The sequence below is a fragment of the Grosmannia clavigera genome (genome assembly GCF_000143105.1).
Source record: "Grosmannia clavigera kw1407 unplaced genomic scaffold GCSC_140, whole genome shotgun sequence".
Taxonomy (NCBI): domain Eukaryota; kingdom Fungi; phylum Ascomycota; class Sordariomycetes; order Ophiostomatales; family Ophiostomataceae; genus Leptographium; species Leptographium clavigerum.
This window is the reverse complement of record NW_014040801.1, coordinates 796,880-813,753: the sequence shown is the minus strand read 5'-3', so window position 1 is coordinate 813,753 and position 16,874 is coordinate 796,880. Positions and strand designations below refer to the sequence as shown.

At 56.7% G+C, this 16,874-nt stretch overlaps 7 protein-coding genes across 7 annotated transcripts; 5 read left to right on the top strand and 2 right to left on the bottom strand.

Moving 5' to 3' along the window:
• Nucleotides 1-855: 855 nt before the first annotated feature.
• Nucleotides 856-1,731, bottom strand: CMQ_1611 (isochorismatase family protein; the record flags this gene model as incomplete). The annotated part of the gene is made up of 2 exons (XM_014318690.1): nucleotides 856-1,517; nucleotides 1,563-1,731. 2 exons carry the CDS (start codon nucleotides 1,729-1,731, stop codon nucleotides 856-858), a joined length of 831 nt encoding a protein of 276 aa, XP_014174165.1.
• Nucleotides 1,732-4,030: 2,299 nt separating this feature from the next.
• Nucleotides 4,031-5,884, bottom strand: CMQ_742 (heterokaryon incompatibility protein; the record flags this gene model as incomplete). Its single annotated transcript, XM_014317821.1, has 4 exons — nucleotides 4,031-5,281; nucleotides 5,347-5,481; nucleotides 5,551-5,704; nucleotides 5,778-5,884. 4 exons carry the CDS (start codon nucleotides 5,882-5,884, stop codon nucleotides 4,031-4,033), a joined length of 1,647 nt encoding a protein of 548 aa, XP_014173296.1.
• A 934-nt stretch (nucleotides 5,885-6,818) lies between these two features.
• On the top strand, nucleotides 6,819-8,438 carry CMQ_1665 (phosphatidylinositol phospholipase c; the record flags this gene model as incomplete). Its single annotated transcript, XM_014318744.1, has 1 exon — nucleotides 6,819-8,438. The coding sequence occupies one exon, from the start codon at nucleotides 6,819-6,821 to the stop codon at nucleotides 8,436-8,438; it is 1,620 nt and encodes a 539-aa protein (XP_014174219.1).
• Nucleotides 8,439-10,011: 1,573 nt separating this feature from the next.
• Nucleotides 10,012-11,454, top strand: CMQ_920 (casein kinase 2 beta 2 subunit; the record flags this gene model as incomplete). Its single annotated transcript, XM_014317999.1, has 1 exon — nucleotides 10,012-11,454. The coding sequence occupies one exon, from the start codon at nucleotides 10,012-10,014 to the stop codon at nucleotides 11,452-11,454; it is 1,443 nt and encodes a 480-aa protein (XP_014173474.1).
• Nucleotides 11,455-11,779: 325 nt separating this feature from the next.
• On the top strand, nucleotides 11,780-12,815 carry CMQ_1575 (peroxisomal dehydratase; the record flags this gene model as incomplete). The annotated part of the gene is made up of 3 exons (XM_014318654.1): nucleotides 11,780-11,899; nucleotides 11,953-12,001; nucleotides 12,049-12,815. 3 exons carry the CDS (start codon nucleotides 11,780-11,782, stop codon nucleotides 12,813-12,815), a joined length of 936 nt encoding a protein of 311 aa, XP_014174129.1.
• Nucleotides 12,816-13,156: 341 nt separating this feature from the next.
• On the top strand, nucleotides 13,157-15,112 carry CMQ_771 (tubulin-specific chaperone; the record flags this gene model as incomplete). Its single annotated transcript, XM_014317850.1, has 2 exons — nucleotides 13,157-13,770; nucleotides 13,840-15,112. The coding sequence occupies 2 exons, from the start codon at nucleotides 13,157-13,159 to the stop codon at nucleotides 15,110-15,112; spliced, it is 1,887 nt and encodes a 628-aa protein (XP_014173325.1).
• Nucleotides 15,113-15,343: 231 nt separating this feature from the next.
• On the top strand, nucleotides 15,344-16,543 carry CMQ_1095 (zinc finger DNA-binding protein; the record flags this gene model as incomplete). The annotated part of the gene is made up of 2 exons (XM_014318174.1): nucleotides 15,344-15,972; nucleotides 16,048-16,543. The coding sequence occupies 2 exons, from the start codon at nucleotides 15,344-15,346 to the stop codon at nucleotides 16,541-16,543; spliced, it is 1,125 nt and encodes a 374-aa protein (XP_014173649.1).
• Nucleotides 16,544-16,874: the final 331 nt, after the last annotated feature.

Genomic DNA, 16,874 nt, shown 5'->3' with positions numbered 1-16,874 from the left:
TTCTAGGGGGAGACGTCACTATATGTGGTAGCTTATAAAACAAAGCGCGTACAAAGAGTTGGGGAAAATGCGACGACTGTGCAAATAAAAACATATTTTCGGCTCTACTTTCCTTCCTGAACGGTACCTAGAAGCTGACAAGCTACCCCACGATACAAAGTGAAAAAAAGACAACTGTTCAAAAAAACTGAAGTCTGAAACTTTTGCAGCTGATGCCCTGATTTATGACTCGAAATAAATAATGCTGATTTGAAGTGCCGCTCGCAATAATCCCTTACTAGGTCGAAAAAAATAAAGTCGGTACAACTATTCCGCGTTCATAATCGTTGCGATGCAGTTGCCCAGACATATGCCATGGATAGGCTGTACCAGGTAGGTGAAGTACACTCCGATTATACCTTCGATTTCATATATCTCCACCTTGTCGTCACCTCTCGTGATACGTAAAGTTGTCGTACAGAGCATACTCGACTGCCAGCATAGCATGAGAGCGTTTTAGATGCATTGAGGATAAAGCCATTTGTGATACAAATCAAAGCTGTATTAATAAGGTTCTTGGCATATGTGTTATGACGCACATATTTGGACATCAACCCGGGATCACCATTAACCCTTTCCCTTACTATGCCCAGTGATCGGGATGTTTTTTAGAGGCTTTCCATGTCGTTTTCTGTATGCCGCAAGTACATTAAGACGAGAGAAATTCATTTTGCCGTCGACAATTGGTTTATATTTGATATATTTTCTGCCTTCCGTAAAAGTCTCTCAGCCAGAATCGACCAAGAGCATGTGTCACAGCAGGTCATAATCATATTCTAACATGAGCTGACGACCCTGCAGCTGAGCTGTTGTTCGCTAGCTTGGCAACACCGACTCTCCAGACAGAATTGTTCCGTTGAGAATGGCATTTCGGTGAGCCCGCGCGATGAAGCCGTACGCCGGGTAATACTTGTCGAAGAAGGGGAACAGCTCGGGTGCACCCGGTGTGGCGCGCCAGTCGCGCATCAGGTCGCAGGCTATCGAGAACAAGGATACGATCTGCACACCGGCACGGGCCATGCGCGAGTTGGACACGTCACGAATCAGCGGCGTCGTGGTGCCGGAGGCCTCGATGTTGGCCCAGACCGAATAGCCGGCGTCGCGCAGGGACAGCGCCAGAAAGGTTGTGCAGACGTCCGTGACGATGCCGGCCATGATCACTTGAGACTTGTTGGTAGCCTGCACGGCAGCGCGGAAGTCGGCATTGTCCCAGGCGTTGACCTCGCCCTGTCGCCGGACAAAAGGTGCGTCCGGGTACATGTCAGTGATCTCGGCCGGCAGCAGGCCGTTGGGGCCGGTCTCGGAAGACGTGCTCAGGATAACGGGTAGGTCAAACACCTTGGCGAGGGCCGAGTGTGCGAGGATGGACTGGCGGTAGAGCGTGGCATCAAAATCACGGACCAGTGAGGCAAGTCCTTCCTGCATATCGAGAACGAGAAGAACAGCGTCGGTCTTGTTTAACCTCTCAAATGGGAAGCCTGAAAGGGTCAGCTCGTGCTGGCATCTTGTATGCAATAACGTACTGTCTGCCATGGCACCAATGCCCATTGCTACGGCAGCGACAACATATCCAAGGTAGAGTTTCATGGCGGTTTGTTGCACTTTAAATTTCGAGTTGAAGTCTTTTGAGTAGCCGGGGTTCTTGAAATCTGTCTCAATATACTTCCGCTTTGAAAGAACGGCAACCTTCATGCTCTTTATACTCGATACGCAGCATTTCTTACTCTCTGGTCACCGTCGGTTCGGCTGTCTCCATTCGGTGTAATTGCTCTTGGGCAGGTATTTTTTTTAGCACAGAATATGCCAAGGCCGAAGTGAGGGGAACGAAGCGTTAACTCCCATTTAAGGAAAAAATGTCTTTTGCGACGCAGTTCGGATAACAATTTGGGGCGAATATGCAGGAGATCAGTAAGCTTTGCAGCAGATTTCTCGTGTTGAAACGATGATTTCGGGCCGTCTCTTCTCACAGCATTTTCTGGTGCAATTGTAGTCCGAGAACTCGCCCTTTTGATAACACGGGAAATTAGACTAATAGGCTAGCTCGAGAGTCGGTGGCTATCACTTGCAACCTTGGAGAGTCGAACGAAATCACCAGGAAGGATAACCCTGGCGATATGGCAAATAAGTTGTTGTGCTTCCTGGCTCGTCAACTCCTGTGTTCAAAACACGTTTTCGGTTCTTCTGATATGCCGGTGGTGCTAATGTTTTTTACGCAAATTCAACTACCCAGTAAGTGTTTTTTCGGACCTCCGAAACGTTACAGAAGCGGGGATAGTTCTGCGGTAACGAATTTCTTCATCAACCCCACTGGACTAAACTGTAGAAACGTCCAAGGTGTGATCTCTGTCTCTAGGCTAAGATTGCATGGAATATATTATCAGCGCAGAGGTGACAACATAGAGCACAAAGCGTATCAACAAAGTTGTCACTGGAAAAAGACTATTTCGAGATTTGCAAAATCCCCCTAAACGATTTGACAATCTATCGCTGTGATACAGCAGAGTACATCGACTTGACAGCCCGGAAGATAATGCCCAGTTTAAGATTCCTAATTCAAATTTACCAACTAAGAAAGCCTAACCACATCGGCCACCGCCACATAATTACCATCAATCGCTGTCCGCTGACGCCCTCTGGAGCCAGCTGTTTGTCAGCGCGTCCAAGAGCCGCGCCGAGTTCCAATCGGCTCTTCCGCTGTTGCCGCAAACGACAAGAGCCAAAGGGCCTAATGAATTGCCGTTTCTGCGAGTTCTGGTGCAAGTACGCTCCGGAACTCGATTGTTCTGCAAAGTGTAGAAGTGCCAGCGAGATTAAGATCCGTATTAGATCTCAATTATATAGAAGTCATTTTATATCGACAAACGTTTTATATATTTTGGACGAAAGCCCGTCGATATCAGAGAAAACTGGACCGTGGTTGGTACTGTACACCGTGGGGAAGCCATACGAGCTTAGGATTGCAGTACTTTTAATTTGCGGAAAGATTGAATTGCGTTCAATGATTCTCTTCAATGTTTGCATACCACGGTCATCTAATCGTGACCGTGGGTCACTTGCGGGAGCCCCAAGGGGATTTAACTCTGTAAATCGACACCTTACGATACTTTTGTCGGACTTTGTGAGTGAGATCTACTGCTGGTTACTGGAAGATAATGAGAGTTGCTATTTGCACCGTAAAATTTGGCTATCTGCACCGTAATCCACTGATAAGAGATATGGTACATAGGGTGGGTCCCTGCTTTCACCCCCAAGGACCCATAATATAAATCTACTTTTAGCCAATAATATTCTCGCACCGTTGTCTAGTTAAGTATAGAGTACTCTGTACTCTATACTTTGTACTCTATAAGTAAACAAAATACGTAATTAAAATATATTAGCGATATAATCTACTAAGACTTAGCGTATTATCGCTAATAGCTTTCTCCGTATAATTTACACTCTGTACTATGTATTGCCGTAGTTATAGAAAAGCAGTAAGAACGAACTTTTGGTAGGGACCTCCGTACGTTGTAAAAAGTACTCTGTAATAGTAAGCAACTTTTTTACGGCAAAAACGGAAGTCTATTCCTATTCTTGTATAGCGTAGAACAAATTAACCAATCAACTAAGTTTTCTTAAACCCACCCTATGTACCATATTTCTTATCAGTGGAATACGGTGCAGATAGCAACTCTCAAGATAATTGTCCTCGTAAAAAAACAAAACCTTTTCGCCGAACATCGTCTCTCACATTCTATACTAAAGTAATGCTAGCCCGGACAGCCGAGGCACATGATCACCTGACTCGGGTGGGACTAAGGCGTGGAGACCTCTTGTGCAGAGACGAGCTCGGGGACGCCCTCATATTGCCGGGTATTATTCTACTTCTCTTCTAAGAGAATGATATTCATAGGACAAAATTATAGAAATACAACAAGATCGCCAGCCACGAATACAGACAGCATCTAATGAAAACCAAACCATACGAACAGGTTCTTATCCTTTAACCCTAGCAGAGAATGATGTCCTCAGTCGCGGTCCCACATTTCAAAGCTCTGTCCACAGCCTCTCCATTCATCATGCCGAGCACAAAGGCCTCGCCGACCAGCTTGCAGCAGTCCTGCTGCTCTTCTTTTCTGAGGATGACGGGCACCTTCATGCCGGCCAACACGCACAATTTGTCCCCTTCCTGTGCAACCCGCGAGGCCAGGACATAGCGGCCATCATGGGTGAGGACAAGCCGTCGGCGGACAGCCCAGATGCCCGTCTTGATGAGAAAGTCTTCAATGCGGCCGACCTGGGTGGATGTCTCAAGCGAGGCTTCATTGACATCACCAAAGCAGCCGGTCGCGCGACACATAGCTGGGGCAAAAGCTGCCTCGTCGGCATGCAACTCGTCTGGAGCCCCGGTTTCGTGGTACTTCTGGCGGCAGAGCAGCTGGGCAAAAGCCTGGAGCTGCGAGCGGTCCTCGTAGGCGAACGGGGCAGCGTCAGAGGAGAGGTACTTCCAAGCAGCGGTCAGGACGTCTGCGCCGGTGGGCGAGGCTGAGCGGCGGGGCCAGCACCGGACGACAGTGTCGCAGACGATGCCGCGGAGCTTAGGCTGCTTGGTCTGCGAGTCTAGCACGGGGCGAACGGCACCAAGACCGTTGGAAGCATTGCAGCCCGGGTCGAAGAGGCCGTAGCTGCTGCCGGTCGGACAAACGTCCCAGCGAGGGGCCCACGTTGGGACGATAGGGTCGGCAAACGTGTCGGACGTGTGCTCGACGGCAGATAGGAGACAGAGGTTTCCGGTCTTGAGCAGCCAGTCGGCGGCAAAGTCGCGATAGACCTCGCGAAAGGGCTTCCGGTAGTTGGTCCGGGTATTGAGGGTACCCTTATCGGAGCCGACGCCCTCACCGTCACCACCAACGACGACGTAAGCCTTGGCGGAGCTAAGAAAGGCAAAGATACGGTCACGGTCGTCGCTGCAGTCGAGCGTCTTGGCACGGCAGAGCAGCTCGACAGAGTTGGGCATGTGCCAGAGGGGCCGCCAGAAGCTGAGTTCGTGGACGTCGTTGAGCATGAGCCGGTGTCGGAACCAGATGCGCTGGGCATGCATGACGAGCCAGCGGTGGACGCCGATGATGTCGGCCCAGGCGATTTGGGTGTCGCCCCAGAGGATGAGCGGTTTGCGGCTGAGGGCAGACTCCTGGGCCGTCCAGACGCGATCAAACCAGGGGCTGTCGAAGAGGGCCGTGTAGGACGGCCAGCGGGGATCCTGCTCGAGAGGATCATCGGCGGCGTGATGCCGAGGGCGGCCTAGTCAGCGTGAATTCGGGCGACGAGATCGGCCACGAGCGCAGCCAGGCGAGGTGTATGGCCAGACGGATCGGTGCCCAGCACGATGACGGTGGCGGCAGCGTGGCGGTAGATGTCGCCCATCATGGCGACCTGGTAGCCGCGTTCGACCGGCTCGCCCTGATCGATGCAGATGGAGTCGGCTCAGATGTTGCGGGCAACGTCGGGACGACGCAGGCGGCGCAGCACGGCGTCAATGTTGGCCGTGATGGCCAGATCGCTGCCATCGCATGAGATCCGCGCTGGCTTCTGGCTGCTGCCCCAGACATAGGAGACGGCCTCGTAAATCGGGCCCTCAGACAGGCGGACGCCGTGCACACGAGCGGGTCTCCCGGACGACTGGCTGGCTGTAGCTGCAGGTAACGGATGTGGCGATCCGTCGACAGAGGCTGGGACGCATCATCTTCTTGATATACCGATTCAGTGCTCTGATGGACGAGGCGACCACAGACAGCGAGGAACGGCGGAAACTATGGGCGCCGGACCCAAGCAGGCCAAGCTGGACAGAGGCGAGTGAAGCCATCTTCGCAGAAGCTAATGTCGACTATGTCGCGAGTATATCCACAAAGGTACTGCGGAAAGCCCAGGTGGAGAGTTGGTGGCGACGAAGAGCGCAGGTGTGGATGCCGCTACGGCTGTTGGGCGATCATTCAAGACAGCGCAGACACAGCACCGAAATGAGTCCAAATGTTTTGGTCAGGCTGACCGTGTAATACTGACCCTCTCTCTTCGGAGCCCTCAATACTTTACAAGAGCCATAGGCGCGCTTCCCTCGACAGAGCCCCTTGTTTCCGCCAATGAAATGACCCAGCCAATGAGATCGTGCATTGCTCAGCCACCATCGCTCTTGCTCTGAGCGGCCGCAGACTGTAACCGCTGCTTCAGCAGCTCTTCCCTGCCGAACAATGGTCCGGATCCGCCGAACATTGTGCTGGTGCGGCCTCAAACACGGTGGCGTTACAGCGATGCAGGAGAAGAGACCCTCATGGCCTCCTGCTGGCCGGTCAGGTTGGTATCACAGACCAGTTTGCCGCCAGACCAAATTGTGACGGTGACTGTAAGTCTAGGTCGTAGATTGGCTGCTTTCAGCGCCTATTGTGTTACTTCAACCAATGCTGCAGCTTTACATAATGTTTACGCAGGATTTCACATGAGACAGGCCGGAGAAATCGTCAGACTCGTTGTCGCAAACGGCTGTTGGTGATTACTAAGCACGAAGCTCTAGCGCCAAGGCCTGTTGGCCCTGCAGAGTTCGGGGTGGAATAGGTGGAGCCCAATGCCCAATTTGGCCTCCTCCTTTTCCAGGAGCTCCGAGCTCAGGCAAGGATGGACGGAGCCAGTCTGCAAACTGGTCTCTGCACGCAGCTGGTTCCGAAGACGACGACGGACGATCTAGGCTGCGCCCAACGCCACACGTGCACTAAGATTAGCGGCCTGCAATAAGCTACCCGACCGCCATGGCCTCGCTGACGATCCGCAACCTGTCGACGACGCCGCTGGAGTTGACGCTGGTGGAGCGGTTCGAGGCCTCGTCAGCGCGCACGAGCGGGCGCGGGGCCGTCTGGGGGCTGCTGCGACTATCGTCGAGCCTGGTGGGCAGCGGTGGCGGCGGCCGGTGCGTGCCGCTGGCGACGATGCGCTCGATGCACGGCAGCGGCCACAACGGACTGCTGCCGCGGACAGGCGAGCCTCCGTTTGCGCGAGACGAGGTGACGGGCGTGCGCGTGGCACCCTTTGCGTCGCAGCTGACGTACATCCGGGCGGCGGATCCGGAACGCGAGGTGCTGCGGCTGACGTTTGCCGCCGAGATTGCGAGAAAACGGCCATCGACGCAGCAGCTCGAAACGGTGATCCGTCGGTACACCGTGGACATTCCAGCAGCATCGCCGCGCAGCATCGAACTACGGCCGCTCGACGCGGAACAGGACGGGCCGCGGCCAGACGACCCCGGCAGCATAGACGCAGCGGCGACCCCGGCCTTTACAGCGGTATACTCGGTGCACGGAGCACATCTGGCGGTCATGAGCAGCGCAGCGTTGGGCTCGTGGATGGCGACGGTGGACGGGACGTGGCCGCTCTCGAGCCTGTCGCTGCCGGGGACCCACAACAGCCCGGCGTGCTACATGGCGATGCCGTCGGTGCGGTGCCAGGCCGTGGACGTGCCGACGCAGCTGGCCAACGGCGTGCGGTTTGTGGACGTGCGAGTGAACGCGACAGCACACGCACATCCGCACGCAGATCCGCGCATGGCTCTGGTGCACGGGGCCTTTGCCGTCAGCGTGGCGGGCCCGACCTGGTTCGCCAATCTGTACGGCAGCGTGTGTGCGTTTCTGGAGGCGCACCCGACCGAGACGGTGCTGATGAGCATCAAGCGCGAGGGCAGTGGCCGCGGCACCGACGCCGACGTGGCCCGCAACCTGCTCGGCTGCTACGTGCAGCCGCGGCCGGACCGCTGGTACACCCGGCCGCAGATCCCGACGCTCGACGAGGCCCGTGGTCGTATCGTGCTCGTGCGGCGCTTCTGCCTGCCACTCGACGATGCCGCCTTCCGCCAGCCGGACGGCCGTGTTGGCTGGGGCATCGACGGCTCTGACTGGCCCGACAACTGCGCCCATGGCATCGCGGCCGAGGGCCGCCTCCACCTTCAGGACTACTACGGCGTCAATGTGGCGTCCAGCATCCAGCGCAAGATCGAGTACGCCCGCGCCCACTTTGAGCGCGCCGCCAGCCAGCACTTTCCCGCCTCCAAGACGATCGCTGGTGCTGCGGCCGCTGCTGCTGTCACCACCACCGCTGCTGCTGCCGCCTGTCCGCCCATCTTTCTCAACTTCCTCAGCGGCAGCAATTTCTTCAACAAGAGCTGCTGGCCCGAACGCATCGCTGCCCGCGTCAACCCGGCCGCCATCGAGTACCTCTGCATGCGTCACGGCGTCGCTGCTCAGGGCCCCGCCAACCTCGACGTCGGCGACGGCTCGACTGGCATCGTGGTCACCGACTGGGTCGGTCTCGACGGCGACTGGGACCTCGTACGCTGCATCGTTGCGTGGAACGCTAGACTACAACTAAAGCAGCAGTAGAACGGTACGTGCATTTACAGAAACTTCACATGTACAATCATTGTAATAAGATAGAATCAGATAGAGTATATTGCGGCAAACTATGCTATGCAAACGAGTCGTAGATCCTGGACGCAGTCAGCATCTGTGCTACAGGGGCACAATCAATAAGTAGCAGGGGTTAGAGGCCACATCAGTTCTCCAAGGTGAAAATAGGTAAAAAGGTCTCATCAAATGAATCAGACAAAAATGCAGTAGGTGTATCATCTTAGTGGCAGCGAGAGGGTAGAAATATATGCTTACGTAATATCGTCGAAGCGGCTGTCAAAACAACACGGGTTACCTGTTTGTCGATGAGAGCATATTAGCAACGAATCTCCCCTCTGCCTAGCGTGTCAGACATTATGCAGCGAAAATAGTGCATGTTCAGGCTGGCCACAGGTTAGCGTTCGAACTGCGTGACAAGACAGGCGCGGGAGACAAACCTCATTAAATCAGATTTTGATAGTTTGTTCATCTCCGGCCGAAGCCGGATCAAACAGTGTGAATAAACGGATCATCATGTTATGCATAGAAAGCAAGCAAAAACCAGACAGCATACGCTGAGTGCAGAGCAGTCGCAGTAGTACCTGGGCGCAGCCGTTAGCAAGGGAGCCCCATCTTGGTGCAAAGAGCAGCGGCAATGATCAGAGGAATCGTGGCCGATCAGCTGACGAGATCTCATCAGGAAGCCCCCGCCGACACACCCCTCACAAGGTTTGTACGTCCTTGCTTTGATGAGGAATGGCCGCCGAGGGTTCATTATGTCCGCCCGTTCGTTCAAGTATTCATCACGAAGCCACATCCTCTGCTGCCTAGATCGAGAAAAGATGGAAAGTACCTGCACGACAGAAATGTTAGCAACGAGTCTGTCATGGCAGCAGGTCTAGCAATAGCAGTGTAAGAGATAGAGATCAGACAAGGCTGAAACAAAATAATGGTATCCACATGTGATCTTCGGAAAGAGGAATTCCTAGTATTTGGTGTTTTGTCATCACCTCAAGAGGGGGAAAGCACAATGCTTTTAGTCGTTCTTACCTTTTGAGTTGGGCTACCGCCATTGCGGCGGTAGCAAGCACACCAAGTGTGCGTGAAGCAGACAATTGCAGTTGAATGCCTTCAAAAACAAAACAGAAAGACGAGAGGCTGGCCAAAGGCGCGCTCTGCTCTTGTTTACACAAGTAAAGGGTGAAGAGAAAAAAGCTTCAAGTAGGAAAAGAAAATATTTCACGGCAACTTAAAGTAGACGGAAAAAAAAAATGCGAAGCTCTAATGCGGAACATAAATATTGCGGGAGTGGGTCCTGCATGAAGTACAGCCGCTCTTCACTGCCCGTTTAATATTACTCATCGAGGCTGAGCCGGACGGCGAGGCAGTCCAGGCGCTAACGTCATAGCGGGCCCTCCGTAACTTTCCGCCAGAGAAGACAGGCGGCTGCCTCCCCGACCGCCCTTTTTATATCGCCGATTGGCCTGAAGGGTTTCCCCTTCTTCTTCTGCCAAACCACCAGACTACCAGCTAGTTTTTCGCTCGCCTTTCTGCTCGCTCGTCCACCATGGCCCCTCTAGGAGGCATCTGGGTCCCGATGGCCCAGCGCATCCTAAAGCAGGCCTTGTCTGCGGGCGCGCGCATGACCGAAGTTGTGCGCATCAACATCTCGGCCGCATCACGGATCAGCCAGGTTCGACTGGAGCCGGCAGCCGTGCGGACGGCCGTCTCTGGCGGTGGTGTCCGTCAGCCGCTGCACCCGTTCGCTCTGCGCCGTCAGCTCAAGCGCAGCGGCACCCGCTGGTACCACGCGCGCCAGACCTCGACCTCGTCCACCCTATCGTTTTCCTTCTCGCCCCGACGCTTCCATGCGGCCGTGCGTCGCTTCATCCGCACCGGCCGGCCATCCCGCCCTCGTCACGTCGACCGCGCCGCTTTTCTGCAGTCGCCCATCGCCTCGCAGGCTGTCTGGCGTGCACCCGGCCGCGCCCCCTTTGCGTCGGCGCTGCGGCCCAGCCTGACCGGAGGCGCACTTCCTCGCACGGCTGGCGGCTATGCGGCCGGTGCAGCTGGTCGTGGTGGTGCCCGCTATTTCTCGCACGCACCCGCAGCACCAGCACAGGTCGTGCAGAACGTTTCGCAGGCCATGCGCGCCTTCTGGCTGTCGGGCCAGCGCGCCCGCTTTGACGGCACCGATGGCCAAGGAAGGACCTGCTACAGGGCCATCAGCTCGCTCGAGGAAGAGACTGCCCGTCGTCTCGCTGTGCCAGCTCTGCCTGCGCTAGCGCCCGGTGCCTTTGTCGACTTTCCCCTGACGCCCACCATCACGGCCTTGGCCCCGCTGATGGCTGCTGGTGTTCGCTCTCGCTCTGGCTCTGGCTCGGCTTTCCCCAGCAAGATGGCCACCGGCTTTGGCTTCACTGCTGCGCCTGCTGCCACCACCTCTCCCACCACTCTCAACACCGAAGGTTTCCTCGATGTGCTCGGCGTCGACTTTTCGCGCGCTCTTCAGGAACTCGGCGCCGTCATGGCCGATCTCCGACGACTGGCTGGCCTAGGCGACCTGCCCGTGCTGCTCGAGCACGACGCCGTGCTGCGCGTGCGTTTCCCCGGTGTCGATGCTGTCACTGTCGACCGGCTCTGCGAAGATCTTGGGGTCACGCGCGGGCTTGTCGGCCAGGATCCCGGCTTTGACACGACCGCCGACGTCACCTTGGCCCTTCGCTTCCCGTTTGCGCCGGACAAGGCCAAGACGGCCTCGTTGACGTCGCCCGGTGAATCAACACGTGAGTCCTCGGCAATCGACGAAGGTATCTACACCGACTACGACGACATGGACGACGTAGGTGACCCGTGGCTGCTCTCGCTCCCGCCCAGCCCCCATTCCCACTACGGCGGCCTCGAGCCAGCGGCTGTCTCGTCCGGCCAGCCCGTCTCGAGCGAGCCTGACGGCTTGCAGGGCGTGTATCGCTTCCTCAAGGCGTGTGATCAGGTGCAAGGACGTTGTTGATTGGCGTGTGGTGTTTCTGTCGTTCTCTTTCGTTTAACTCTTGTCATTTCACTTTCTTTTGTCATTCATGCACCATCAGACTGGAGTATCTTGCCTCGATAACGGCGGCCGCAATAGCAGGTAGCCTACATAGCAAAACACGCGATTATGTGATCACCATTAGACTTGTCTGTCGTACCAAATAGGGCTGATCGGCTCCATCTTCCCCGCTCTTCGGGCCTCGGCAACTCTATCCGACAGTTGAGGCAGCTTGCAGCTTAAATGTGTAGCTGCACCTCCCTCCCAATCCTCTCGCTTTTTCTCCTTTCCCTCCACACACGCAATCATGTCTTCGCCAGGCGCTGGCTTTCAATACCCTCCGACCGAGGTCACCTGGCTGAAGCGAGATGTGCTTCTCTTTGCCAACTCCATCGGTGTCACGGCCGACGAGCTGCACTTTCTCTATGTACGCGTCGACTTCCCCGAATCGCATGCAACCAGCCATGCTGACAAGACCAGGAGCTGCACCCCGATTTTGCCGTCTTCCCGACGTACCCCATCATTCTGCGTAGGTTCCCCGTCTCCGACGTAGCCGTCGCCGGCTAACCGGGCCAGCCTTCAAGGGCAGCACGCAGGAGGTGATTGACTTTTACGCATCGCAGCGCGCGGTGCAGATTCCGGGCGTGCCCGACTTTGACGCGCGCCGCGTGCTGGATGGCCAGCGGCTGATGCGATTTCTGCGGCCGCTGCCGGCATCGTCGGCCGGTCGTCGCTTTGAGCTGCGCACGCGCGTGCTGGGCGTCTACGACAAGGGCCGGCCAGGCACGGTAGTCGAGACCCAGACAGACCTGGTCGACGCCGTCTCGGGCGACGTCTACAGCCAGGCCATCGGCTCGGCCTTTTACGTCGGCCAGGGCGGCTGGGGTGGCCCCAAAGGCCCGGCCACTGTCAGCTTTCCGCCACCGTCGCCGGCACGCGAGCCCGATGCGGTCTTTGCCGACCAGACCACCGCCCAGACCGCCCTGCTGTACCGTCTCAACGGCGACTACAACCCGCTGCACGCGACGCCCGAGCCTGGCACCAAGATGGGCTTCGGCGGCGCCATCCTGCACGGACTCTACTCGTGGAACTCGACCTGCCATCTGCTGCTGCGCCATCTCGCCGGCGGCGACCCGGCCAACATGCGCGAGTACCAGGCTCGCTTCGCCAGCCCTGTCCGCCCCGGCGACCGGCTCGTCACATCCGCCTGGCGCACCGGCTCCGTCGATTCCGATGGCTGGGAGGACGTCCGCTTCGAAACCAAAGTCGACGGCGGCAAGGTCTGTCTCAGCAATGGCCGCGCCCTCATCAAGGTTGTCGCCGAGAAGAAGAGCAAGCTGTAGGACTTGCGGTGTGGACACGTATTCCGTATAGCTTCATCGACAGGATTGAGGGTGTAATCTGAGCGAAAAGTCCAATAGTCAAGAAGAGTCAAGACAGATGTCTGAACATTGAAATATTTACCCAGCAAAATTTGTCAGCGACGATTTCAGGCGGGGCAGCTGTCAGATAGCTTTCCAGCTAGATCGCCAGCGAGTCGTTCCTACCCAAAACGTCCTGAGCAGCTGCCTGTGTCCTAAACTCCACTAAACTCACATCTTTGCTTTTCACATTCTATCTTCTCTCATTATCTCATCTTCTTATTCTCTCGTCCTCTTATCCTTTCGTCCCCCCCCCCCCCATCATGGCCACGCCTTCCGTCGGCCAGCGACTCTCCTACGACGGCGCCATCTGCACGGTGCGCTATGTTGGCCCCGTCGCCGGCACCTCTGGTGGCCTTTGGCTGGGAGTCGAATGGGACGACCCCAGCCGTGGCAAACATGACGGCGTGCACAAGGGTGTGCGCTACTTTTCTTGTCAGCTGCGCCAGGTGGCCGGCGGTGGCGGCGGCGCGGCAGCCACGGCCTCGTACACGGCTGCATCGACAGCAGCGTCGTTTGTGCGGCCAACGCGGCCAGCCGATCGGACCCGAACCTTTCTCGAGGCCGTTCGGGACAAGTACGCGTCGACCGAGGCTCCGTCCACAACGTCGTACCGCTTCTCCGGCAAGGTCGCCGAGGAGGTCGGCTTCGAAAAGGTGCGGCGCCAGATGGCCCAGCTCGAGAGCCTGCGCGTCGTCATCCTTGACAGCATGTGTCTCGATCGAGCCGGTGACGATGACAGAGAAGACCAGCCATCCATACGCGAGACCTGTCCCTGCATCGCCGAGCTCGATCTCGGCCGCAACCTCTTCACGTCCGTCCGTGCCGTGGCCGACATCTGCCGCCAGCTGCCCGACCTCCGAAGCCTTCGCCTCAAGTAAGTGCAAAGTACAGACCCCCAACGCACTCCCACTTTTCCCCTTGTCTGCTCACTCCACACGTCCAGCAACAACCGGTTCCGGGTCGACGACGACAGCCTCGCTGGCACCGTCAATGCCGTGCGCGAGCTGTCGGTTGAGGAGACGCTGCTGCCGTGGCTCGACATCAGCCGTCTGACCGCCTGCTTCCCGGCGCTTGTCTCGCTCAAGGCTGGTGCCAACCAGCTGTCCACACTGCCGCTGTCCATCTCGGCCCCATCGCTGCCACTCACGCTGACCACGCTGAGCCTTGAGTTCAACGGCTTCACCGCCCTGGCTGACCTCGCCAGCCTCGCCGGCCTGCCTGTCTTGCACAACCTGCATCTCAAGGGCAACAGCATCGCCACCGTGCAGTCAACAACGTCCGAGAACAAAAACGCCAGCCTCTCCTTCTCGCCCAGCATTCACTACGTTGATCTCGCCTACAATCGTGTCGCCTCCTGGGACTTTGTCGACGACCTGGCCGACGTCTTCCCCGGCCTCTCATCCCTCCGGCTGGCCCACAACCCCGTCTATGACAATCCGGCCCTAGACGACAGCACGGCCGCTTCCGACAGCTCCGGCAAGAGTAGCCGCATCACTTCAGCTACAGCCTCCGCCGAGGAGGCTTACATGATCACTGTCGCTCGTCTAGCCGGTCTGCGTACCCTCAACTTCAGCACTGTCACGCCAACAGACCGCGCCAACGCTGAGATGTTCTACCTCTCGCGCATCGCTCGTCAGATGGCCGCCGTGCCTGAAGGCCCCGCCGAGACTGCCGTCGTAGGCCGTCACCGTCGCTTCTCCGATCTGTGCGCCCTGTACGGCGAGCCGGCCGTTATTCGCCGCGCCGACGTCAACCCGGCCTTTCTCGAGGCACGCCTCGTCACCGTGCTCTTCTCCCTGGCAGCGGATCCTCTACAGCAGCAGCTATCTGTGCAGATCCCCCGCTCGTTTGACATGTATGCCGTCAAGGGCATCGTCGGCCGCCTCTTTGGCACGCCTCCACAGAAAATGCGGCTCGTCTGGGAGACAGGCGAGTGGGATCCGGTCACCGGGATCGACGACGACGAAGCTGACGGGGAGGCTGGCGAGGACGAGATTGACGCAGAGGCAGCAGAGCTCGAGGCAGAGCGAGCCAAAGCCGCTGCAGAGGCAGAAATGGCAGAAAGCGGCACACCTGACGCAACCGACACCGGCCATCACCACGGAAACAAAACGGGCCGATGGATTAAGCGAGAAGTCGAGCTCAAAGACAGCCCGCGCCAGTTTGGCTTCTGTGTCGAAGGCGTCCAGGCCAGGATCCGCGTGGAGGTCCGCTAAAACGGCACAGACAAGACAACAAAAGCCGGCCGAAAAAACAAGGCGAACAAAGACAAACGCCCGTTGTTCAATCCCAGCCACCGTGGCAACGAGAGCGGTCTGCGCCTACTGTCATCTTTTCTCTCAAAATACATCTGCCCTGTTTCCACTCTCTTGTTCACTGTCCTTCTTCATCCGTTCTTGTTTCCCTCCCATTCGTGTCCTCCCACATCCACATCCACCCACTCAATCATGCCGGCCCGGGCTTCCCACTATGTCGTCCGCCCCGGCCCTACGACCAGGCTGCCGTCCGGTATGGTTGTTCAGGAGCCCGGCCGCTTCGTTCCCCTGATCGCTATCGACCAGCTGCCCGATTGGCTCGAGGTCGTCGGTGTGCCGCGTCAACTGCTCTTTTCCCAGGCCGTCGACATGATCGCCATCGGAGCCGTCGCCCGCCCATCCGACCTCCAGATCCACAACTCTACCCTCGCCAACGACGACGTCTTTGAGGTGCGTGTACTCCGCCGCCATGACAGCGATATCGCGGTGCCACCCGCAGCCGTCTTTCCGGCCTCGCCGGCTGTCAGTGCCACTGCCAGCTCCACCACTCTCGGAATGGCCGCGGAAAGAGCAACAATGAAAGACATGTCCACGAAGAACACTTCGACACCCAGAAAGGCTGCCGCCAGCGATAGTGACGCTTGGTCTCGCGATGGCAGCGTCAGCAGCTGGAGCCGAGAGCCCAGAAGCAGAGCCGGCCGCTCTGCCACGCCGAGCAACATCTGGACGGTCAAGTCTGCAAAGACTACAAAGCCCCCTAAGGCCTCCACCGACATGTCGGATCGTCAGCCCTGCCGACACTGGTGTCAGACCGGGAAATGGTTCGTGTTTTTTCTTACGTATATGCCCTCTTCTCACTCTCCTCACTCTCTCTGCTGACAGCTAGCCTGCTTCAGCTCTTTCAAGTCTGGATGCAAATTTTCACATGTCATGCCAGAGACCATAAAAGGCCTCCGTGTCGTTGGCCTCTCCCGCTTTCCTGATTGGTATCGTGACCAGATGGGGTTGGACCGAAAGGGACACGGCGCAGGACTCGGCAACACTGGTGGCAAACAAGGAAGAAGCAATAGCCACAATCGCAACAGCAGCAACAACAAGAAAATGGGCGGCAATGCGCAGCTGCGCATCTCATTGGCCAGCTGCAAAACCGTGTCGGACAACACAATGACAGCTTCTGCCAAGGAGGACTATCGCAGCATCGACCAACTGAGCGAAAAGGAATGGGACGTCGCCATGGGCGAGATCGATATCCGACTGTCTAGACGAAGCTCCGTGACCACAAAGTTGCACAGCAACGAGACTACTCTTACCGAGACGACAGGCCTGGCCATCTCTGGTGCCCAAATCCCTCGTTGCCAGGACGATGCTGATGAGAACCTGATGGACTTGTAGGATCTCGGCCCTTGGCCGTTGTATTTTATCATTTCACATCAAGTAGATAGTCAAATGATGAGATCAAGATATGCACCTAGGCCGTGCAACGCAATCAAGCTGCTTCATTCGAAATCGTATATGTCTGTATACAGAACCGCAGCAGTAGAGGTAATAGCCAGGTACCTAGAGAAAATTCGTAGAAGTATCGAGCCCCGTGCAATGTTATATATGCTTCTCGAGACAACATATACGTTGTGCCCTAAAAAACGATAAATGGCCGTTTCCTTCTTGTCTCATAATTCAAACAAAACAAACTGAACCCATAGTATAAAACGAGTTCAAGCTGTTC